Source organism: Monodelphis domestica, chromosome 4 (genome assembly GCF_027887165.1).
Source record: "Monodelphis domestica isolate mMonDom1 chromosome 4, mMonDom1.pri, whole genome shotgun sequence".
Taxonomy (NCBI): domain Eukaryota; kingdom Metazoa; phylum Chordata; class Mammalia; order Didelphimorphia; family Didelphidae; genus Monodelphis; species Monodelphis domestica.
The window spans coordinates 37,325,257-37,351,358 of NC_077230.1; the positions used below are offsets into that span (position 1 = coordinate 37,325,257).

General features: G+C 35.4%; 2 protein-coding genes across 3 annotated transcripts in view; one reads left to right on the top strand and one right to left on the bottom strand.

The window, feature by feature from the left end:
• MAP3K15 (mitogen-activated protein kinase kinase kinase 15) overlaps positions 1-3,764 on the top strand; it is an 89,073-nt gene extending 85,309 nt beyond the window's left edge. Inside the window, exon 21 of the mRNA XM_056826079.1 lies at positions 1,998-3,764. The gene's annotated coding sequence lies outside the window, so the exon portion shown is untranslated. The remainder of the gene's footprint in view (positions 1-1,997) is intronic.
• Positions 955-26,102, bottom strand: PDHA1 (pyruvate dehydrogenase E1 subunit alpha 1). Of its 2 annotated transcripts, XM_007493483.2 has the most exons (12): positions 25,905-26,102; positions 18,144-18,158; positions 14,476-14,535; positions 13,481-13,654; positions 12,269-12,395; positions 9,783-9,874; positions 7,016-7,108; positions 5,840-5,995; positions 5,631-5,702; positions 3,996-4,063; positions 2,107-2,215; positions 955-1,341 (listed from the first exon to the last, which is right to left on the bottom strand). In XM_007493483.2, exons 1-12 carry the CDS (start codon positions 25,959-25,961, stop codon positions 1,177-1,179), a joined length of 1,188 nt encoding a protein of 395 aa, XP_007493545.1. In that variant the 5' UTR covers positions 25,962-26,102; the 3' UTR covers positions 955-1,176. The 2 variants fall into 2 exon arrangements, with proteins under 2 accessions (XP_007493545.1, XP_007493546.1); XM_007493484.2 differs by lacking the exon at positions 18,144-18,158.

Sequence of the window (26,102 nt, forward strand, 5' to 3'; positions counted from 1 at the left end):
AAATTTCTGTATATGTGTATATAACTTTCCCTTTTTTTTGCAAAATATTGTTCAATTAATTTAGGAATTTAATTCTAAAGATACATATTTTGCAAAAATGGATGTCATTTAGAATATATGTAATGATGAATTTATGTAAACTGAAATATGTAGACACAACATACACACACACACACAAACTGTGTGATATTCAGCTAAAGAAACCCTGATTTAGATATGCCAGTGTATCCTGAATTTTTTTAAAATAATAATTTTAACTTACTAATTGAACTACATATATTTATGTTCTATAGCATTTGCTCAGAGTATTATAAGACAAAGTAGTATTATAATAAAATAATCATTAATTGTTAGTACTGTATTTTTACAAAGATGGGCTATTAGTATAAAATTAACAATCAGCAAAGGAATGTTTCCTATCTTAAAAATCTGAAATTCTAAATGTAAATATCTAATTATCAAGAAAAAATTGCTTAGCTTTTGGGTTTATAAACAGAGAGTAAATATTTGATTTTTCACTGTTGATATTTTCAAAAGTATGATTTCATCTTTCAAAAAAAGGAGATAAAAATTCTTCTAATAAAATTGGTCATGTTGATATTTGACAGAATTTTTCATTGTAACAGTATTATTATTTTATTCTAAATTATGTACTAATAACAACCTACAATGCCTGCCATTCAAATATGCCATTAAATGATATCACTAGCTGATTTAGCTGAAGGTAAAAGCATTTTTCCTCCCTATGGTATATTATCAGCTCCTTCAGGGAACCAAGCAAGTTACGGTTTTCCCTGAAATAAAAATGTTGAATAAATAACACAAAGCAAATGTATATAGACATAGAGAAGGGTTTTGTATATGAGAGAAAACATAATTTTTCAGCTAATACATTTTTCTAATCTCTATCTTTAAAAAAGTCATCATAAGCTGTAAAATAACCACACAATCTAATGAATTGGTTAAGTTCCTTTAATAAAACAATAACATAATGTAGAAATATAGTATGGATGTTACTAGGAGTATTTTGAATTTTAATGTGTGTATTTAACTTAGTTGAAAATGTTTTTGGAAACTTCATCTCTTTCTTAAACCCTAACAATTAGTTTCTTAAAGTTGACACAGTAATAATGCTCCATTAAAGGCCTTATAGAAATTTCTGTACCCCACTCCCTTTTAGCTGATAGATTTGTACTTGATCCATTGATTTGCACCACGAACTTCAAAAGGTGGCTCTCTGGAGTAGATATGATAGCCTAATTCTTCCAAAGGTGGTTCTGGATCAGCCGTAGCAAACTGGGCGGCATCTTCAATTTCTTTCCTTACTTCCACATCAATTTCCTAAAAAAATAAAAAGGCAAAAGAATCTGAAAATTGTACTAAAACCAATATTCTTCGAGTATTTGCTATGTTTCAGAGGGCTATTAGCGCTTGTTGATTACATAAAAGATGGTGAATGGTATTTCTACCAATTTTTTAAAAAGCAAACTAAGATGGTGATAGACTTAATTTGTTGAACCATTTTTGAAAATGTTTAGTTGTTTGTTTTCCCAAGGAGACTTTGGAAGCAGACTGTATTCATGTTACTTAAGTGGTAAGCTGTTTATCGCTCAACTGCAAACATTCCTATGAGCTTACATAAGAATATAAGATGGGGGCAGCTGGGTAGCTCAGTAGATTGAGAGCCAGGCCTAGAGATGGGAGGTCCTAGGTTCAAATCTGGTCTCAGACACTTCCCAGTTGTGTGACCCTGGGCAAGTCACTTAACCCCCATTGCCTAGCCCTTACCTAGCCAATACACAGTATTGATTCCAAGATGGAAGGTAAGGGTTTAAAAAAAAAAAAAGAATATAAGATGCTGCTGAACATTTCTCTAACCAGTTTTCTTAATAGTAAGTTCTACAGTAGCTAAGCATTAGTAGCAGCTTACTGAGAGGTTTAAGTTTTCAAAAAAAAAAGGAAAATGGTTGATTATTTTCTGATTTTTTTTTTTTTAGGCCTGACCAAGTCCTTTTCCAGGGTACAGAGAACTTGCCTGCCTTTTTTTCTCCTTAAAAGTTGACACCCAGGAAAGAAGAAAGGCAAACTTGCTTAATATGATCTTACCTTTAATTCTTCAATACTGGCAAGGTTGTTGTTCACCATCCTATCCTTGAGAAGCATGATAGGGTCACTCTTACTCCTCACTTCCTGAATTTCTTCCCGAGTACGATAACTGTGTTAATAAAACAAACATTATCTTTATAAGGTAAAAGTATGTCCTCTTCCAGAGTTGGAGAAATTGCATTGTAAAATACAATTCATGTGAAAAAATGAACATTTATCTTATATTAAGGCAATAATACTTCTCTGAAATACTGCTGTCTTCTATAAGAACACTGGGAATTATAATTCAAATGACACTGTGATGTGTAAGAAAAATCAACATGTCAAAGGAGCGAGAATCTAAACATGTGATAAACACTGTTCTTACTATAATCAAGGAAAGAATGAAAATTATGAATACTACTGCCACCACATGCATTCTGAGAATTATCTTTGTTTTTCCCAATCATCTCTATGTTGTTATTATTGCTGTGGACTATTATTTGGAATTTATGGGCATAGGAAGAGCTGTAAGGAAGTGACATTTTTACATAGCAACATTATACAAAATCCTAGAAATATAAAGATGAGTTTCTTAAAACTATCTTCCTCTTCCTGTTTAACTCTGGCTCTAACTCACTTTCCATTTGCATAGTCAGAGATCTATCTTTCTATTTATCTACCTACCAACCGATGGACTAAGCCTAGTTAGTTGTTTATTTAACTGTTCAATGTCTTTATAATTGACTTTATCTACATTTTTCTCCTGATAAGACACTTTTGAAAGATCATAGATCTAATTTAGGAGGCTCTGAAATATTCCAGAGTGTGTACACTCAGTGAAATGTTATTTTCAAATGGGAACATTTGGAAGATGGGCCTTATCAAAACTGTGCATAAAGTCGCATCAAAGATATCATCAGAAGCAAATGACAAGAGAAAAAGATGAGCCGCTGATATAGTAAGAAGTAACTAATGAAAAGCCCATGTGCTCCAGTGGCATCTGGGCAATGATCAAAGATTCAGAAGGATTTTGTAGAGAATTTGCAGAAGGATGTAGAAGAATTATTCAGGAAGGCCAGTTAGGGCCTCTTAGCCCTGAGAAAGAGTCTCTAAGTCTCTGCCAACTGCCAGAGACCAAAAATGGTTATAACTGTCAACATTTGAAATTGACATGCTCTCTCAGCTCTGCTTCAAACTCTAATTCTTTCTCAAGCCAGCCCCTCTACTTCTTATCTCTAAACTAATAAAACAATATTTATTTTCTAATATCATCCTTACACTTGGAAGACTTATCATTTCCCTTGTTTGATATCTTCATTATACATTCAGTTATCCTGAGAGATAACTGTGGCAGAGCAGTTCAATACATATTAAACAGGAAGTAAAAGTTAGGAAGATCTGGATTTAAGTTCTATCTTTGTGTAAGCCTGGGCACGTTGCATATGGGGAGGTGGCAGAGGAAATTTGGGGTAACAATTAAATCAGAAGTTCAATATTTAAAAAAATACACATAAAGTTCCCCTAACAATAATTTTCTTTCTCAGACCTTGCTTAAGTTAAGGACTCCATGAGAGAATTTAATAAAACTCTATCCCTGTGTGTAAATCATTTTGTACATTTTTCTTCTATAGTACTGATTTCTCAATGCAATTAAATGAGTACAATAGCCTATTTTACTATCAGTTTTAATTATTGCTTTTGCAAATGTTTGATACCTCAGATAAAACTTATCTAATTTAATGGAGAGAAAAAAATCTCCAAGTGATTATCTGGCATTATAAGTAAGAAAACCCAATTTGAAATTTCTATACTTTTCAGGATATGGATATACACTCTAAAAAAATTCTTCTCAAATTTCTATTTTAAATTTAATTGAAGATCACATTTCAGAGTCCCTCTTATTATACCTGACACCAGGGTCACTCATGCTGTGTCCATGATAACGATATGTCTGTAGTTCCATCACCATGGGGCCCTGCAAAATGAAGAAAACATGATGAAAATAAAAGACCTGGAAATGTGTTTCAAATATCTCTTGGTTCAAATGTAGATTTAAAAAATCTCATTAGCTATATCAAAAAACAAACAATAAAACTGACCCTGAGGAAGTTATGTAATAACATCCCTAGGCCTTGGTGTCCTCACCCCTAACTGGCCTCAATACCCATGATCCTAAATTCTTATGTTCTCTTTCACATTTGCCATAACCAGGCCTGTGCATGCTGAGTTCTAAATTTTCAAGGTCACAGAAACATGGGAAGGACATCAGAAGCCTTCGAAAGCCATCTGTACTTCCTTATAAAAGCTTCTCCCCAAATACCCCTATAAGTAGTTAGCCATACTTTGTTGGAAGACCTGCAGGAAGGAAGAAACCACCACTGGTTAAAGTAAACCTTTCCACTTTAGACTGTGTAATTAGAATTTTGTACCTCAGGACTCAGTTTCCCAGAATCCCATTTTCGTCCTTATGTTTTGGAGATAAAGTTTCTGTAACCCTGCCCCCTCTTGGCTCTTCTCTCTTCTTCTGTGAACACGGTCGTGAATAAACTGCTCTTTACTCAGGTTTTACTTTTCCTCTACTTCAAGTGGTTATTAATAAATCTTATAAAATATAATACTTGGAGTTATTGGATATTAATTTTAATCATACAAGGCTAAGTAAGGCTAATTGTTAGGTTTCCTTTAGCTGAAGGCTAAATTTGCCTCTTTGCAACTCCTACTCAATGGTCCTAATTTTGTCTTTGCACTGTCACTCTTAAAATACATGAAACAAACTTATTCTGTCACCCAGTGTATTAATAATACCATCCAACATTGTGTTGATTGCAAATACCTTCACTCAAGTCACTGAGAAAAATTTTGAAAAGCACAAGATCAAGTACTCAGAGGAAGCTTTACTAAAACCTTTGAAGCTAATATCAAACCATTTTTGTCCAGATGACTTGGAGAATTTCATAGGCCAATCTTTGTGCTTTTTATATCTTGGCATGCCTTATCAATTCAAGAGTTGGGCCTACTGCAAAAAATGGAAAGGTGCGCAAAATCTTAAAGCTGTTAAGTGGCTGGTTCATCCTTTCCCCAATTTCTTCCTACTAATTTCTAAGACTGATGCAATGAGATCTGGTGTGAGATTATATGGTCTTTATTTCAACAAGTACAGATCTACTCAAGTCATGTAATTTGCAGGTTTGCCCCTAACACCAGATTAAGAAGTCAAAATCTACATCTATCTATTTTAAGCTATCTTAAATTCTCAATTGTTCTACCATGACTTTAACACACCAGCAAAGTGGTAAGGAAAGAACTTGGAAATAAAAATGGGAAATGTTGGATAGGGTCTTTTTATTCTCTGGAATTGCCTAGTGCCTAGATGTTTATTATTTATAATTTAATTCTTTATTAAACAGTAGTATAAATGCTTGTTGTCTCAACTTGATTGACATGGCAGGTTGTTATTTTCTAATGCTAAGATCAACAAACACAATTTGGAATCTTGGGTCTCTCTATAATGAAACAGAAGGGGAAGAATCCAATGACCTTACCTTTCCTGATCTGCAGTAGGCAGCTGCAAATTTTGTTGCCTCACGGACACACAAAACATCCATTCCATCTACCTGTTATAAGCAATCAATATATGGAAAAATCAGTGTCTCAAAATCAGCTTTACATTTCTTGGTTAATGTGTTAAAATAACAAGAATTATAAGTTTATTCAAGAATGTCATTAAAAAACTAGATTGATAAGATCTTACCCTTATTCCTGGAATATAGTCTCCTCTTTTATAATAGTCAGTGCTGGCTGCTGCTCTCTCTACAGAAGTTCCCATTCCATATCGATTATTCTCACAAATGAAAATACAAGGCAATTTCCACAAAGCTGCCATATTGTAAGTTTCAAATATCTGACCCTAAAAAACATGCACAGCTTCAAAGTATGTTCAATAAGATATAATTGAGATTTCCCCATAACTTCCAATTATATAATCACTTAAAAGATATGCAAAACACTTTAACCAAAATTATTTTGTTTTATACTCACAACAACCCTGAAAAGATGCTTTTATCACCATTTTATAGATGAAGGAACTGAAAAATATCTTAAGTTGGAACTGAACCCAATGCCTCCTGACTCTAGGTCTAACACTCTAGCTGTTGTACCATGTCATACTGCCTCTAACATTCTTACAAAATTGCTACTTTACACCATATAGAAATCCTTTCTAAAACCTGGCTCTTTTTAACCAAGTTTTAAAAAGAAACAAAAATTACACCTGTCTGAAACAAACAACAAGTAAGCATCACCTATAAAGCCAGTTAGCATAAGGGAAATTGATGTCCCACTCCCCTTGCAGGCTGCATACCCCTCTATGTTCTACAGAACTCCACTTCCCCAGTCCCCACTCCCCACCCTGGCTTTTCAGTGCCAGCTTCTTTCTGCCACAAGGTTCTGCTGTCAGGAGGTTGAATTTGCATGAGAATTTACTTAAAGTGAGAGAACTATTTGCACTTCCACAATTATGCAGGAAAGATAAATTTAAAGAAGATAATTTAGTTGTTCCTCAAGCTCAAGTTTCATTTTAAATTCTACTTCTGATTCTCAGGATAGCTTCTCCTGGGAGAGGTTCTGCCAAACAACAAGGGCTTCAAATCCCTAAAGAAGACAAAATTTCCTTTAAGGGATGTTGTGACAGTTGGAACTTAGTCCAATTCTAAATAAACTTTACTAATGATTAAAGAAAAAGTTACCAATATACCAATACCAAAGAAAATAACTTTCTTTTTTTGACAAATCAGTAATATTAAAACAAAAAACAAATTGAGATTCTGCCTTATAACTGTCCATAATAAATGGGAACATAAATTCTTTAAAATTAATTAATTCAACTATAAATCTATTAACAAAATATTAGAAAAATATATACACTAACCTGATTAGCAGCACCATCTCCATACAAAGTCAAACAAATCTCATCTTTTCCATTGTACTTGCAGGCCAGGGCAATACCAGCTCCTAGAGGTACCTAAAATGAAGACTAGAACTGAGCCACAGTAAACTATAAGGATACACAGAATATACACAGAGTTTGGGTTAAGAGTAGCAATTATCATTACTCAAATTTATAAAGAGCTAAATCAATTGTACAAAAAATCAAGCCATTCCCCAATTTATAAATGGGCAAGGGACATGGATAGACAGTTTTCAGATAAAGAAATCAAAACTATTAATAAGCACATGAAGAAGTGCTCCACATCTCTTATAATCAGAGAGATGCAAATCAAAACAACTCTGAGGTATCACCTCACACCTAGCAGATTGGCTAACATGACAGTTATGGAAAGTAATGAATGCTGGAGGGGATGTGGCAAAGTAGGGACATTAATTCATTGCTGGTGGAGTTGTGAACTGATCCAGCCATTCTGGAGGGCAATTTGGAACTATGCACAAAGGGCGATAAAAGAATGTCTACCCTTTGATCCAGCCATAGCACTGCTGGGTTTGTACCCCAAAGAGATAATGGACAAAAAGACTTGTACAAAAATATTCATAGCTGCGCTCTTTGTGGTGGCCAAAAATTGGAAAATGAGGGGATGCCCATCAATTGGGGAATGGCTGAACAAATTGTGGTATATGTTGGTGATGGAATACTATTGTGCTCAAAGGAATAATAAAGTGGAGGATTTCCATGTGAACTGGAACAACCTCCAGGAAGTGATGCAGAGCGAGAGGAGCAGAACCAGGAGAACATTGTACACAGAGACAAACACACTGTGGTATAATCGAATATAATGGACTTCTCCATTAGTGGTGGTGTAATGTCCCTGCACAATCTGCAGGGATCAAGGAGAAAAAAACAGTATCCAAAAGCAGAGGACAAACTGAGGGAATAGAAACACCAAGGAAAAGCAACTGCCTGACTACAATGGCTGAGGGGACATGACAGAAGAAAGACTCGGAGCGAACACTCTGATGCAAATACTAACAACATGGCAATGGGTTCAAGTCAAGAACACATATGATACCAGTGGAATCACGTGTCGGCCACGGGGGGTGGGAGGGAGGAAAAGAAAATGATCTTTGTCTTTAATGAAAAATGCATGGAAATGATCAAATAAAATACTATAAAATTAAAAAAAAAATAAAAAAAAAACAAAAAAAAGAAAAAAAGAAAAAAAGGGCAAAAAAAAGAGTAGCAATTATCACAGTAAGATTTTGCTGCTGACCCCATTAAAATAATTTTCTGAAAGAGGAAAACTTACATGAGTAAAAAGTGCAAGGTTAACTGTTTCTTTAAATATTATCACAGTTATAAATTTTAACAGAAACTATAATAAACATTTTGTAGACAGATAATAATTGGCTATCTCCACTTGATTATTTATACTCATTGATGAAAATGATCATTAATCCTTAAGGCAAATTCTTTCTCTTCTCTACAAACCTCTCTTGATTTCAGCCTCTGAAGAGGCCTTTGAGCACCAGAAAGGAAATCCCATATCACGAGACTAATTCAAAGCAGATAATAAATTAAATATAATCAAGGGCTGACTTCACCACCCAACTAACTTTGCTTTGCAAACATTTAAGGAATCAGAGGATTCATTTATTCCAATCTCCTTTTTCTGCAAATGAGGAAGACAAAGACCCAGAAACAGGATAAAGAATTTGCCCCAAATCACAAGTGGCAGAGTCAAGATTCAAGCCCAGATTCTGACACCAAATTCTAGAAATCAATCAACAAACATTCATTAAATGCTCATTTACTATGTCTGAGGCCCTGATAAGCAGTGGGGATACAAAGACAAAGTGAAATTATCTCTGTCCTCAAGAAACTTAAATGGTATTGGAAAAGACAACGTGACACAATAGAGATACAGAATATACACAAGGTATGGTTGGGAGGGGGTACCTTGGCAGCTGGGGGAAACTGAGGGGATCATGAAGATGGTAGAGCTTGATTCTAGTATTAAAAGAATCCAATGACTCCAAAAGGAACAGTTGAGACAATGAATTTCAGGTACAAGAGGGAAAGAGCAAGCATTTATCAAGTACCTACTATGTATACTGTGCCTAGTGCTTTATAAATATTATCTTATTTAATCATTGTAATAACCTTATGAAGTTGATGCTATTATTATCCTCATTTCACAGATAAGGAAACTGAAGTGAAAAAAGGTCAAGTGACTTGCCCAGGGTCACAAATCTATTAAGTGTCTGAGGCTGGAGTTGACATTGGTTCTCCTTACTCCAGGCCCAGTGTTCTGTCAACTGAGCCACCAGCTCTATGAGCACCAGCCAAAATGAGAGAAAAGAGAGGTTGGGACATCAAACAGGACACAGGGCAGGTAGTCAAGTATGAAAAAGTGTAAGGAGACTGGAAGTCAGGGTATAAAAAGCTCTAAATGTCAAACAAGAGTTTATATTTGATTCTATAGGTAGTAAGGTGCCACTGAAGGTTGTGGAGGGGATAATGGAGTAAGAGCTGAGAAAGATACAATGAAGTCCCAAGTGAAGGAGACAAAAGCAGGTAGAGTTTTTGTTTGTGCACATGGCAACATGTGAAAAAAAGATCTTAAGGTTCTCCTATGGTAATCTCACAGGCAAATTTTCTTTTTGAAAAGCCCCATGATCCAGACTAGGCCTAGATATTAATCTGCCTTTTGACCGATCCCAGATACCCCAGGAACCCAAAGTACCTGAGCTCCAACAATGCCATTGCCCCCATAGAAGTTCTTGGCATACATGTGCATTGATCCTCCCTTTCCTTTAGCACAGCCCCCTCTTCGTCCTAGAGGTAAAAGATACAAACATGTTTTTAGAAGGCTGTATTCTTTAGAAATCCAAGTATAATTCAAATCATTCAGCATCTGCCCAATTCTGTTCAAATCTAACTACTCAACAGCAATTCCTTGGTAAGAGAAGAACCTTCTGCTAATTCCCATCCTCTCCCTCAACTTCCACCTCAGAAGGTACCCAGACCAGTAGGACTTTATGCTGGTTCAAAATACCAATCATTTTCATTTTTCATACCTAGCTTTTGAGTCAGTGACAAGAAAAGAAGTAACACAGGGAACAGAAGTAGAATTCCAGAGAGAATTAATCTCAAGTCAGATTTTAAAACAATGAGGAACTTCTGCAATGTATCAAAGCATTTGGATATTGTTTCATCACATTCAACTCTAAGGGGCTCATCTTCCAATGTCATGTCTTTTTAGCACTTTAATGCTGTCTATGGGGTTTTCATGGCAAATATACTGGAATGGTTTGCCATTTCCTTCTCCAAATCAGATACTACCTAGCATTTCCTGCCATATCTTGTCAGTTACCAAAGAATAAGCCAAAGCAGAATGCAATAAAACTTAGTATTAATATGGTATAGCAGATAAAAAGCTTGCTTTGGAGCCAGGAAGACCGGAGTTCAGCTGTAAGAGTAGAAATACATAAGAAAACATGATTTATCATTTGTTTATATGGGTTTATGATTTGGGGTTTTGGTTTTAAAAGATTACTCTTTTACAAAAATGAATAATGTGAAAATAGGTATAGGTTTTAAAGTGTTGTGGGTGGGGGAACTGCATCCCCCAGCATGCCTCAGAGGGATCCCTCCCTACTACTTCCTAGTGTGGGATTGGTCTTGAATGAACCAATCCCGTGCTGGGGGAGGGATCATGCCCCTTATGTCCAGACACGAGATTGGTCTAGAGAAGGACCAATCCTACACCTAGGAGGAAACTGAATCAAACTTGATTCAAAGTTTAGAGATTGAATTTCAGCCAGGGGAAACTCTGGTTGTTTTTCATTTAATAAAGTTTTTAAAAGGATCAAAAGGTTAGTTTTTCTTTTTCAGTGATAATAAACATATAACCCAGCAGAACTGCTTGTTAACTCCAGAAAAGGGAAGGGAGATAACAAGAATCATGTAAGCATGGAAAAAAGTTTAAAAAAAAAATCTGAATTCAGGTCCTATCTCATACATACTCTGGCTGTGTGATCCTTGGGAAGTTGGTCAACCCAGAGACTATGCTGAAGGAAATGCTTTAAAGTTTCTTGATCTGGGTATTCCCTATGCCAATGAATCACAGGTCTAGTTCCTATCCCTATCCCCAATGCTCCAAGCGATCTCTAATTTTTTTCAGGTTGGTGCAATTGTAAAGTTTGGTACAATAGCGTCAGAAGATCTGTGTTCAAAGTCACTGTGCTCCATATCATGTGTGTGACTGGGCAGGGCTACCTGACATCTCCACCTAGAAAATGAGGGAGTTGAACACAATGACAGCTACAGTTTCTTCCAGTTCTATACCTGACACTATTGACCCCAATGTGCATCCTATCCTAACCTTGTATTGTTTGTATATACACTCTTTAAGAGTTCTTGGCTAGAACATTTGCCAGGTCATGGTTCAGAGGCTTCTAAGACAGCCAGGCCCACCAAGGCAGCTTTCAAGAGCCACAGGTATTTACCAAAATGTGGCATTGCAAGATGAGCAATAATCTTATTAAAACTCAAGGGTCAGTGTGGCTTAAAAGAATCATAGCATATGATCACCCTTTTAAGGCCAATTTTAATATCAACAAAAACAGGAGTATAATTGTTATGGGGGAGTAATTCAATTTTTATATGTTGAGGTAGAGAACATGGAAAACAGAAGAAATAAATGTGACCTATTTTAGCACATAATAGCATATAATCGTGTAAGTAAATATAAGAATTTGAATTATCACATTAAAGAAAATGTCAAATCTAAAAAATAAATTACCTAGAGACTTAAACTTCATAGAACATCTATCTTGATTAACTTTCAATAACACCTTTCAATCAGAGAAGAAATCTGTTTTTACACTTGGAAAAAGAAAGTTAAGCATGACTGACGTATCCACAGTTCATATTTTATGAGTAAAATTAGGGCACTCTGTCAAAGTCTTCAGTTTATTAAAATTCAGGGTAAGATAAAATGATGTAGATCATGAATATCCTTTTTAAAAAAACCTTACCATTATATCCTTCCCCACTCCCTTAGCCAGAGAACCTTCCCTTCTAATAAACTACTTTGTTTTAAAAGAAAAAAAGTTTCTGATATTAACTCTTGTAAAGGCAATTATTTCACTGGGGGAAAAATGTATAAACTAGGTCTTTATGATAATTTCAAAAAAAATTGTTTTCGTAAATGCATCAAAAACAAACCTGTAAGCTCTGCCAGAATTTCTCGAACGGTAAGTCCACGAGTATAAGTAAAGCCATGAGCTCGATAGGCTGTAATCACATGATCTGAAGGATTTATACCAGCCTCAAGCCCCACACAACAAGCTTCCTGTGTGAAGGAAAACAAGGGGTCACTAGGCAATTAAAAAATCTATCTCTCACTCTTTAAATGAGACCACTAGGTTATTGCCAAAAATTTGGAACACTACAAGAACCCTTCATTTAAAGCATAATACAAAATTTCTGCTCCATAAATCAAGCTCTGTCCTCCCCAAAACCCTTTCCCCTAAAATGAGCAGCTGATCATAATACTAAAACTATATAGCCAAACCCAATGAAGTTCATGTGGAGCACCAACAATGTCCATAAAGAATAAATTCTAAAACTTAAAGAACTGAGGAGTCAAGACAAGAGGTTTTTTTTTTTTAAAGTAAACACTTATATTTACTTAGATTTTTAGCTAGACATAGAACAGGATTTTAAAAAATACTTTCTCTACCCCATTAGATTATACGTAGCTTGAAAGGCAGAGACACATTTCACATTCTACATTCATATAATGTGTCTACCCTAACTGGACAGTTGTGCAGGAGAACAAAGGTGGGCAGAGTTGTATTTACAAGGCAAGCCTTGACCACTCCCACAGAAGTTGTTGAACAAGGAAAAAAAAAGGAATACAAATAGAGGCAGGAGCTGCAAAAATCTGGTAAAGTCTGAGAGCCAAATAACTAAATTAATACACTAAATTCTAATTTGAGTTATATTTCTTAAATAAAAAGATATAGCTTAAATTTTTTCCTCTATAATCCTTTTTATAATAGGATGACAAGTTCCCCACTATATGATTTTTTGTTCAGTTGCACTGTGTAGTTATGACTTTTAATTTGAGTTGAACTACATTTTTGTAAAGTCTGTTTCAAAACAGTTAATTAATAGCTAAAGACAATCATTAGTTTTTCTACAAAAGGCAAAATATACAGCTGACTCAATGATTTGTTAATGAGTTCATTAAGGAACCATCTGATTCATTTACTTTGAGTAAAAGACTCTTCTATAAGATTTTGAAGAACCTCACTAACCAACTAACTAACCTTATTAACATTTATTATTCATGATAGGTCTTAGAATTTATAACTTTTCACCAATATAGATAACAAAATTCAAATACTATGTTCTCACCAAATTTCTACTCACCTGACCATCATACAAGTGGCAGAAACCACGGATGATTTTTTGCTTATACAGCTGGTCTGCTTTCAATTCCATCCGACGGACAGTCTGCATTATCTTATAGTACTTGAGACCTTCCTCTCTAGTAAGAATTGTTGTGGTGGGAGGGCCCTCCTCAAGGCGATGAATGTCACATTTCTGGAAATTTCATTTATTTCAGTGTAAATACTCCCAATACATTCTAAAATTTACCTCAATCAAATAAATAATAGCTAAGTAGCTTCTCTCAAATGTTTCATAGTACTTCTGATCTCATGTTTTTCTAAAACTCATGTCAAAATGATTTATTTAGATAGAAAAATAATCTATCAAATATAGCTTTCACCTAAGAAAATTGAGTTATTTGCTGATAGACTATCAAAGAAACATTCATAGAAATACTCATATTCTTCATTGATTCAAATCCCAAAATGTATTAATAACTTAATTTTTCCTATTTGTCCTACCTACAAATAAAGATAATCAGTTTTTTAAATTGAATTTTATTAATTAAGAAAAATTTTCCATGGTTACATGATTCACGTTCTTTCTCTCTCCTCCTCCCACACCTCTCCTATAGCCAATGCACAATTCCACTGAGTTTTACATGTGTCATTGATTAAGACCTATTTCCATATTATTTATATTTGCACTAGGGTGATCATTCAGAGTCTACATCCCTACTCATATCCCCATTGATGCATGTGATCAAGCAGATGTTTTTCTTCTGTTTTTAATCCCACAGTTCTTAAAAGAATAAGTTATAATCCTGTCTAAGAGCAAACTTTTTTGAACAATCAATTCCCTGAAATAAAAAAGATGTCAAGTCAATCATGTTAATTCATTCACTCACCATTTATTAAGCACTTTCTCTGTGACACACATTCTAGCCAAATAACTTCATAAAATAACTATATCAATACAGAAGTGAAAAACTCTTAAAAATTCATCACTAAGATAAAATAAAGCATCTTCCTTACCTTAATATCAAATGAAGCATCATTTGCAAAGTTACGGGTTGCCAATAGCACTCTTCCAGTCTTCAAAATAAACAAATGCAATAAATTTAGTTTTTTAGGAAGAAGACTAAAAAAAAAAACAGCAGTTAAATTTGGAAGTGTTGGCAATTTTCCATCCATGCTCTCCCTGCAATAGTACAGATAACCAATAGCTAGATAGCTTTGTTTCTAGAATCATGGTTTCAATAAAGTTATGATTCAATTAGATTCATTTTCCTACGTTATGGAATCAGACAAAAATATTTTAAGCTACCAATATTATATAATAAGTTGGGTAAATTAGATAAAAATGCACATTAATGAAAAATGTGTTAAGCCAATAAGCCAATATTAAGGTCTTGGGTTGGTTCATTTTGCTACCCCAAACTTGGGAAAAACAGGCAATTAATTTCACCTTTCAAAATATGGTGTGCAATGGGCATAAAGGCATGTCAATCATTATGCAATGACATAATCTTTTTTTTTTGTTTTTGTTTTATAACCCTTACTTCCATCTTAAAAATAATACTGTGTATTGGTTCTAAGGCAGAGAAGAGTGGTAAGGGCTAGGCAATGGGGGTTAAGTGACTTGCCGAGGGTCACACAACTGGAAAGTGTCTGAGGACAGATTTGAGCCCAGGACCTGCCCCCAATATGATCTTTTTAATGGCGTCAAAAGGTAAAAAAAAAAATGAGATCAGTGAATCCCAAGAATTTAAGTGGCATTGTGATAAAATAGGAATAATGTTAGAATCAAGATAGCTGGATCAGAATGCTGATGTTGACAATAACCATGGGCAAATTGTAAACCTTAAAATTTCTTAGACTTATGAATGTTGGAAATTTCCCCATTGGGAAATCTCATACTGGAAAAAATTTCCTACTGATAGTAAGAACTCTATTGGAATGTGAAACCCCCGGGCATGGGAGGATCCTTCTCCTCCCTACCTAAGACTACTTTAGGACAGAAACCTTTTGCTAAACAATGGAAAGGGCTTTGACCTATGCTTAAGCATAGAACAGGAAGTTCTTTGAGTCATGATTGATTTTAGAATTGATACAATAGAGATACTTGGAATGACAGAACCAGATCTTGAAACTACAATCTCCACCCTACTCAGAGTAAAAGGATTTAGGAAGGGCTGCAGCAAGGATCAAGATTTAATTATTTGAGAATATGACCTTCAACAGACATGTGCAAAGGGGCAGACCTCTGGGCGGTCCTGGGTTAAGCTAGAGCCACCATTGGCACAGGGAAGACATGGACAGTGATTGGTAGATGTGAGAACTGAGGGGAGGGAACTTAGATGGTTTTCTTAAAGATAAAGGGGTCTGAGGACTGGGGGGGGGGGGGTTGGAGAGGTTTTGCTCTGAGAGGTTGTGCTCTGAGAAGTTTTGCTCTGAAGGAGTCTGAGAGGAGAGAGATCCTGGAGGGAGAGCTCCTGGAGAGGTCTGAGAGGAGGGCTTGCTCTGAAGGAGGCTGGAGGTGGAGGCCCCTGAGACTGTTTCTCCATTTTGGTCACGTGAGTGATAGGGACTGATCTCTTTTCTTTGCCTCAGCTATCTAAGGGCTTGGGCCTTTTGGTCCAGCCTAAACAGAGGGGGTATTTAAGGTTGACTGCTGACTTGAGTTTTCATTTAGGAATTACATAGCTGGATTCCTTGGCGACCTTAAATTAATATATATCAGTCTTTTAAAGTGATTTCCTTGTCACAAAGTCACAACCTCAGATCCTTAAGATAAAAATATTTGTACCAACTATCTCACAAGGTTACTATAAGGAATGTACTATAAAAATGATAATTATTATTAAATACAAATGAATTTGAATATTAAAAACAACCAAACTTTCAGATCAACTCAGGGGAAAAATAATATAATGCTGGAAAGAGAGAAGAGTTAGCAGTAATACTCAATAATTAGCTATTTTAGGCTGCTACCAAATAATTTATGGAATCAGTAACATTTTTATGCTGTGAACTGAATTTCTAGAATAATTACACAAATTCTATCTTAAGTTTCTATGGAGGGCCTCAATAATATTAAAGAGGTCTGGAGTCCTCAAGGCACTGAAAATCTCTATGACTTCAAAGTCAACACCATTCACATATGGTACTTTATCCCACTACAAAACAGGTTAAATTAAACCAGATGCTTTATATTTCTTCAATTTCTAAATACAGGGAAAAAACAAACAAACACTTAATTCCTGTCTTAGAATTGATACAAAGTATCAGTTCCAAGGCAGAGGGCTGGTATGGGCTAGTAATTGGGGTTAAGTAAGTGACTTGTCCAGGGTCACATAGCTAGAAAATGTCCAAAGCCACATTTGAAACCAGGACCTCCTGTCCATCTCCAGGTCAGACTCTAACCACTGAGCATAAAAATGCTTTTAACTGTTGAAACATTCAAAACTATACAAGTTGGTCACTGTTAGCTATGTTTATCTAGTAATTGCTTTTAGAACAAGTTAGGCAGAATGTTTGTAAAAATTAATACAAGGGGTTAAGAAAGTCTGCAAAAGTAGTTCATTTTCTACTCTAATTTATAAATGATGATGAATGTGTATAAAAACCATGAAAGGCAAAGATTATGCTTACTATAAATCAAATTAGTTTTCCTAATGTGTTATGATTTCTAAGGGATCTCAAAAGTACAAGGTAAGTTCTGATAAATTTCAAAGAATAAGATAGTATTTAAATCAAGGTTAAGAAGCTAAAAATGAAATCAGTGTAGATTGATTTCTAACCAGAAAAATCACTGAAAACAAATGTAATCTGACCACTTAGTTTCTTTATTTAAATAGGCATAAACCAGAGTTTTTTCCTTGAGACTTGACAAGACTTTGACAAATTACAAACTGACAAAAATGTGAAAATAACACTATAAAAGATTCTAACTACTCCAATGGTTCTCAACAACCATTATAAAAAGAGGACATTAAGTGATGAGTTACAGCTGAATTAAATTTGTTTATTATGTGCAGTTAAAATTACACAGGCTTTGCAGAAATGTATGAAATAATTCTCTTAAATTCATATTTCTTTACATTTAATTTAAACTGGTCTATTTGGCTCTAATCTATCTGTAGGATTTTACATTAAATCATGTTGATGGAACTGCATTAGATCATATTTTTAGTCTCTAGTCAATGATAAATGTGGTTAAAATATTACATTTGATTAAAATGACACCAAAATAGAAAAAAAGATGATTAGATGCAATTTATGTGAAAAAGACAGTATAATATGGATGTCAAAAGAACTTTTTGGCCATAGGAAGCATCTAGATCATACTTCCACAGCTGCTCTGTCTGGACTAAAGAGTACTGGGTAGGTGAGGAAAATTAATGTTGTATTATATAATTTATTAACAATATGCGAAACCATTCATTTTCTCAAAGACTAACTTCTGAAGGTCAGGGTTTTTTTTTTTTTTTGGTTATCTTTAGTTTTAACTTGCATAGGTTTAACATAAAATATAAACCAAGCAGGAAAATGCATGATACATGAAGTCTTTAAAGGTATTTTATGCCATTTTAAAAGAAAAACTTTGAATGGTAAAAAGGACAAATGAGAAACAGATTAGTAAAATAAACATTTCTTATGCTAGTTAAAAGAGAAAAAATGTTTTAAAATTGATAGCTTACCTCAGTAGCAGCTCCCTAGAGTAGCGGTATTTGGGGAAAAAATAAAAAGAATTAAGAATTCAACTAATTCACATAATAAAAAAAAAAACTGAAAGGGATGAAAAGGGCATAAGCTCCAAGCCTATTTAAGGTATAATCACTTCTGATGAAGTATACCATATTTTGGGTTTTATATCTATTGTATATGTGTGCATATATAAATACATATATAAACAAAAAAGCACACACATATCTACATTTGTATGTATGTGTTTGTGTTTTTTTTTTAAACCCTTAACCTTCCACCTTAGTATCAATACATTCTAAGGCAGAAGAGCAGTAAGGGTTAGGCAACAGAGTTTAAGTGACTTGCCCAGGGTCACACAGAAAGGAAGTGTCCGAGGCCACATGTGAACATAGGACCTGCCATCTCATCTCTAGGCCTGAGCTACCCAGCTTCCCACTACATTTGTTTTTTTAACAAAAGTTTTAACTTTCCAAAATAATGAGTTAGTATACTGAGTTTCTTAAAGTAACCATATCATTCAAAAAGGACAAAAGGAAAAGCAGCTTAAAAATTATCAGTATGAAAAGAAATACTTAAAATCTTGTCAATCTAGCACCTTTAAATTAGTTTCTTCCTTCTTTAGTATCATGGTCCCATTCTGTTAGTGCTTTAATAATATGTTCCCTAAGAGTTAATAATACCAACAATAAAATGAAGAAAATTAATGTTGAATTGTATTTTTGATTAGCAATATTGTGAATTTCATTTTCTTACACCCTCAACCTCTTAGGATCAAGCAGTTCAGTTCTCAAGATATGGCCCTAAGGCATTTAACTTGGCAAGTGCTCTGTATAAAAGACAGGTGAAGATTTTTTTTATCTAATAATATCTATCTCTTCTACCCAGTTGCCCCACAATCCACCCTAAGCGACATAAAATAAATTTTCTGAAAAAGAACAAAAGAAAGGAATGGCTTAGAACAGAGAGTAGAATATGGCTCAAGAAAAGATCCAGAAGCAGAGGAACAGAATAAAGTCCATAAAAATAATTGCAGCTTCTCTTGACTCCAACTTCATGGGCAGCATTAACACTGAATGTCAAGTTATTTCAGTACTGGTAATATAAACATTTGCCTAATTTAAAGAAGCAGCTACTTAATTTACTACCAATATTTTTTAAGTAGTTTTTAAAAAATTCTTTTGGTTAAAAAGTTTTAAATCTCTCTATATAAGCATATCTCTGATCCACTTATGTCTCTGAAGGCCTTATTTTAACTACTCTCATTCCTGACATTTCCAGAGGATGAAACAAAGAATTCAACTGAGTAAACTGACTATGAATTCGTTTTTTCTAGTCCCCAGAGACTGGAAAACTGAAGTTGAGAGAGGATGATAAAATCTGGAGAACCAGAGAATCACTCCCAGCCACTCCTCAAGACAAAGATTATGAATCAGGCTTACTTCTCTCCTAAAGACTGAGTTTAAAAGAAACAATTATTAAAGCACCTGCAATCATAGCTCAATCACCCCAAATACCTGGAAATAGGCTAATACATCTTTTCCCAAGCATCTGTGACTCCTGCTAGCTCTTCTTTCTTAAGTTTCAATGAACTCATGTAATTGATTACTGCTTTTCCCTGTTCTCCTTAGGACCCAGTGCAGTCCAGTGGAAATTCCCAGTAATTATAGTACTGTTGGTCTTTCCCTGAAACATGGTCATCCCAAAGCAGTTGGCTCTGCCTGTTTATCTGTGGTCACTGTTTCCCTTGTTCTGATTAAAAAGCCTGTTTTTGATACTAACTACTCTAGTAGTTTTGATTATTTTTCTGATTGACGTCACCTATACTTAAGAAAAAATGTATCCAGGAAGAATTGAGCAATTACCAAAATATATATAAACATTTTTCACATTGAACAAATGAAGTTAGATGGCCAAGAAAGATCTATATTATTCTTGTTTTCTTTAAAGACAAAAGCAAGCACTTTGGAAGATTTCAATTCCCATTATCTTGGTAACCTTCATTTTGGACAATAAACATTTGCTTGTAATTGATATCATCCTAAGAACTTTATCTGGAAATTTTTACTCATGAGCTTGGGCTCATTTTTGGAATTTTTTGTTTGTTTAAAATATCCTGCCATTTATTTTAAAGGAGTGCTGAGAAAGATGACTAGTTTGCATTTGTACTTTTGCTGCCTTTTTGATACTGTTATGGGCTATATATAACTAAATACTCATTCTCTGAGTTCTTAGAATAAGCCAATCCTGGACAACTAAGGTAGCACAGTGGAGACAACTAGGTGATGCAACAGATAGAAGGGAGTCAAGAAGCCTCATCTTACTTAGTTCAAATCTAGCCTCAGATACTTCCTGGCTGTGTGATCCTGAGTAAGTCACTTAACCCTATTTGCCTCAGATTCCTCATCTGTAAAATGAGCTGGAGAAGAAAATGGCAAGCCACACCAGTACTTCTGGAAAGAAAACCCCAAACAAGGTTTTGAAGAATTGAAAGTAACTGAATAATAAAAGGTCCTTATGTGGGATGGGAACTCCTCACATCATTATGTTGCTTTGTTTTGAAATAATCAATCAGGGACCTGGAGATCTTTTACCACTGAGATGTGCAAGTAAAGAGCAAGGAAGTTGAAACCAACGAAATGGGAATCAGGGGTGACAGGCAAATTAAGGAACTGTGATTGGTTCCTGAGAGCTAGTGGGTGGAGAAAACTGCTCATAAACTGAAACCAAGGGTCTGTTGGTGGTGAGCTTCAATCCATCAAACAGCAAATAGTGTAGTCAACTCTACCTCTTTCCTACATTTTCCCTCTCTTTACTATTACTACTTTGATGTAATCATAATTTAATTTTAATTATTACACTTCTCTTCAACCTATACAGTGTTACTATACCTGCAGAGAAATCTATTATATAACATACTGTATATGTTCAGTATTCCTAAGAAACAATTTGTATCAGTGAAAAACAGCTTTAGATTTCAATTCAAGTCAGTCAACCTTTATAGAATGGAATGCATATTGCATTGCATAGTGTCAGGGGGTTGGAGTTACAAGACAAAATGTAGAAAGACTACCCACAAAGAAATTACATGTTGCAGATATGGTTAAGTATGCAAAGATTAGGTAATTTAAAATAGAGCAACATCTCAGCACTTAATTGAATATAAATGTTGGCATCTTGGGACCCATCCCTACTCTCCAAAAGGAAAGCAATTATATTTTCACTATTTGTGACATTTCTTAGTAATTCTTTTTTTAATTCTGAAGTATCATTTCCTGAGTAATCTTCAAAGGTCATTGAGCCCCAAAATGTTGGAGCCATATTTGTTGTTGTTGAGTTTTCTGTCATGCCTGACTCTGTGAACCTATTTGGGATCTTCTTGGCAAAGATACTTATTGGAGTGGTTTGCCATTTCCTTCTCATTTTAGAAACTGTGGAAACTGATGCAAACAGTTAAGTGACTTGCCCAGGATCACACAAGTAGGAAGGGTTTGAGGCCATATTTGAACTTAAACAGACATACAGAAAATTTATGTGATGTGCCTAGAATCATGCAGTTAGTTGATGGTAGAGCTCATCAGTGTACACAACATAAAATACCCTTGGGGATAATGTGTATCTTGTATCTCACTGCTTATTTACATAGGTTCAGGGGCTAAACTTTGTACAGATCCATGGAAAATAGAATTGCTTACAAGTGTATATATGTTTATTTATACACTTTTACAAAAAGACAACTCACTAATCAGTCAATAAGCATTCACAAAATTTCTACCATTGTTGGTATCAAATTTCTACTTATAATCATGATATGCAAATTAGCACAAGGTTCAAATTACTAGTATTTCGTTAGTTAAATATTGTTGTTACTGAATTTTTCTGTCATCAAAAAAGGCTTAACCAAATATTTCTTTTATCTAGCGGTTATGTCAGATCTTCCTAGCTCCAGCAAGTGTCTTCTTGTTTATTCAAATTAGTTTTGCATCTCCTTCTTACAAATTCATCTAAACTAAGTGCTTCCTACTCTGATGTTCCTTATTAGAGACAATTTGTGTTATTTATTCATTAGTAGTGTGAGCCAGAGCCAATAAAGAAACTCAAGTTTTTATTTATAATTATAAAACCCTCCTGAGCAGAACTGCTACATAAAACTTGTTAAGGGTCTCTTCACACCTTCCAAAATGAGGACTAACAAGGTTAGCAGTCCTCAAGCTTCTTGTGAAGAATTATAAGTGAGATAGGAATGTAATTAACATTAACTTGCCAGCTTTAATTTTTCAATATCTGATCTTGCAAAACTGTAGGATTTGGAGTCAAAGGACTTGGGTTCATATCATCCCTCTTCAATTCAAGTGGGTTTGGTTACCTTCCTTATCTATCAAACCTGGACTAGATGAATGATGTCTCTTATAGTTCTAAAGGTGAGACCTTATGGATCAGTTTCATAATTTTCCATTAGGAACACATTCAGATTTTAATTTTTTCCTTTAAAAAAGGTAGCTAAACACTCTCATCAAGACAGTGATCCAAGACAATTCCAAAGGACCAATGGAGAACTGATAAGCTGAAGCATACTTTTTTAAACTTGATTTTTCTTATATGTTTTCTTTTGCAACATGGCTAATATGGACATATGTTTTGCATGACTTCACAAGCATAATTGATACCATATTGTTTATCTTCTCAAGGGGTGGGAGAGGGACAGAAAGGAGGGAGTATTGGAACTTGGAATTTTAAAAAAATTTATGTTGAGAAAATTTTTACATGTAATTGGGAAAAATATAATGAAATAAACAAAAATAAGTTAAATTGTGAAAAAAAGTAGCTAATGTCCCATCAGATAAAACATTATGTTTTCTTATTTAGGCAAATTACATAAAATATTTGCATATTTTACAGGGGAAGTACTGATATTCTAAAATTCAGATGTTTTGGAATATTTGATATATATACATGTGTGTGTAGAATGCCAGAAAAAAATCTTCATAATGTCTTAACTGAATTTCCTTACCAGGAAAATGGGGAGGAAGATAATAGTGGTGGGGGCCTATTAAGATTAAGACTTCTATAGTCCTTTTCAACTCTATTTATTGAATGGCAATTCCTAGCTAAAAGGAGTTGTAATGGGACAATTATGCTCCTTTCTTGTATATGAAGGGTCTCCTTAACTGTTAAAGATTTCCAGAATTCCATTGTTTCATATCTAAAAATGAATTAAATTTCACTGTAAAAACTTAAAATTCTATCAATGACAATTCTGACTTGTAGATGGAAATAGACCAAGTATACCTATGGTTTAAGGGTAGTTGGGCATAAGTTTTCCCATTTCCTAGTAAATATAAATGTATCAAAATAATCTCTAACTAAGACAGCAGTTTTTTACAGCAAAAATATACACTGTCAACAAATAATTATCATGAAGGCATTGAGCCTCTGGAAGAATTATTTAAACTTAAATTTCTTGTCAATTTTAGATACTGAGAAGCTCTGGATTCTACTTTAGAATGGAAAAAAATGACACTACTTTAAAAATATTTTTTCCTTTGCTAGAATGCTTAAACTTAATTCTCATTTTTCAAATATTCTCCTTATTTTTCCTCAGTACAGAAAAAAAAATTGAACATGTAGACTTATTATCAAAATAACTAAAAATATCTTATACTACTTTAATTAATGAAATTAAGACTTTTTGATTATTCAAATATTAATATAGTAGTTTTAGTTTTCTAATGCACGCCAAGCTTATACATTATCCCAATTTGTCATTGATTTCTTTTTCCTGTTTCAGTAGAAGAACTGTAAGACCTGGAGGAAACCCCCCCAGCATTTAAGGTGGATTCTCTGTGGTGAATCTATGGAGGAAAAAGCATGAAAGGGTTGTAACTAGCACCAAAAGAGAATGTACCCACAATCATAGATCACTGAAGCTTTGAAGAAAGAAACTGTAATGAATATTATAAAGCATGGGAGATTCTATTCTAAAAAATAGAAATAAATAGCATTATATGATTAAGAGTAAATGTTAAATGGTTGATTATGCCTGCAATCCTTGCTGCTGAGGAGGCTATTGATTGGAACAGCTCAAAAGTTGCAAACGGTAAAAAAAAGGGTGGGGGGGGAAAGAGAAGTGCCTAGAAAGACGAGAGACACCTTAGATCCTATACCCAGTGGGATCAAAGGTCTCCAGGTAATTATTGGAGCTCTCTCTTTCCTGCCTCCCAGTATTCCTAGGTAATATTATCATAGGTTCACAGATCTAGAGCTGGAAGAGACCACGAAGATCATCTTGTCCAACTCTCATATTAAAAATGAGAAATGTAAGGCCTAAGGAGGTTAAGTGACTAGCCCAAGGATCACACAGGTAGTGTCTATGAATCAGGATTTGATCCCAAGTCCTCAAACTTAAACGGCCAAGGGGTTCCTAAAGGGGTAAAAAATGTCCACAAGAATTTGTCTTCTGCTTCCCTCCTATCATGTAATGTAGGCAAAGAAAGGGTTATGAACAAATAGGGAGAAGTTTTCTCATCCTTCAACCTAATCTTTACCCATAAAGTACTAGTGTTTTTATTTTTTTATTTTGCTTTTTTTTTTTCTGGTGGGGGAAAGGAGAAGTAGGAAGAGACACTGGAGAAATTACAGCATTAAAGCCCTGACGGGATCACAATATATAGAAGAATCATAAACTGATGCTTGGCCATGGCTGCTTGGGTCTGCAATGCAATCTATAAAAGTGACAAAGGACCACTCTAAAAATGGTGCCTCAGAACTCCACAAAGCAGACTTCATTCTTTCCAATTTTATTTATCCTAGGTAAAAAAAAAAAGTAATAATAAAACCGTTCCTCTCAGTTTTGTTTCCTTTAGAATTTGAAAATTTCTCCAAGTCATTGAATAGCTGAAGAGCAAAACTGAACTAATGAGATAAATTTTAAAAATCAATATAATGTGCAAAAAAAAAATCCCAGATGGAAAGCTTAAGAGGAGGGAGGCCTAAAAGTTTTTTCCCTAGCTCTAATGAGAAAACAATTTTAACAACAAATAACATTTCGTAGCACCTACTTTTTCATTTCAGAGTAATAGGTGCTTTCAACACCGACCCGGATCCCCGCCCCCTTCCAGTCCCCCAGCAGCCCTACGAGAAAGGCAGGGCCCTGGCAATGAGAGCTACCAACCATTCTTAATGAGGAAACTAAGGCTCAGAGAGGTGACACTTGCACATGTAACTGCTGGTGAGTTACCAGAGCTCAGAAAGGGGGACCCTACTAGGGGTCCTGACATCTTTCCTCTTAACTCTGCCCATTTTTAAACCAGCCATGGTATGGGGATCCCCTAGATCGCTTTGACTTCCAGGTGTGACCTTGCATGAACCACAGAAACTCTCTTGCTGCCCCGGTTCATTCATAAGGCACAAGGAGGAGGCTCTCTGGTACGAGAGGTCGGAGGGCTCCGCGCCAGGTCGCCCTCTTGCCCTACCCTGGATCAGACTAGGAGCGAGGGACAGAGAAGCCCAGGCCCTTTAAATTTAGGAAGCGGAGAGCAGGGAGTGGGGGTGGGGAGGTCAGGCGCAACACGAAGAACATTCCCCTCCTGCCCAGGCTGGTCCGGAGGCGCTGACCGAGATAGTCCTGGCCTTCCACTCCCACCCCACGGGCCTAGCCTCTCCTCCCCTTCTCACACATCTTCAGCCAGGCCGGGCCGTGCCTGGACGACCTGGTCCAGCAGGCCGCTCCTGCCACCCCCCTTCCCTGAACAACTCACCGGTTTCTGGGAGACGGCTGTCAGCACGCGAGAAACGACGGCGAGCATTTTCCTCATGGAGCGGTAGCAGGAGCAGCTGAGGCACCGTGGCAAGAAGGCGGCTAGGGACAGCGGACAGGCCGGAAGGGACCGTGTCCCGAGTCTCCTTCAGGAGCCGGCAGCGGGCGTTTAAGCTTTCCAAAGGGAGGGAGGGACGGA

What these genes read in the sequence shown, in the direction of transcription:
- PDHA1 (XM_007493483.2), bottom strand. Translation starts at nt 25,961, where the DNA reads ATGAGGAAAATGCTCGCCGTCGTTTCTCGCGTGCTGACAGCCGTCTCC. An exon ending in GAGATGGTGCTGCTAATCAG is followed by an intron (nt 5,996 to 7,015) that starts GTTAGTGTATAT and finishes CATGTTTTTTAG; the next exon opens with GGTCAGATATTTGAAACTTA. An exon ending in CCTACTGCAGATCAGGAAAG is followed by an intron (nt 4,064 to 5,630) that starts GTAAGGTCATTG and finishes TTCATTTTGCAG; the next exon opens with GGCCCCATGGTGATGGAACT.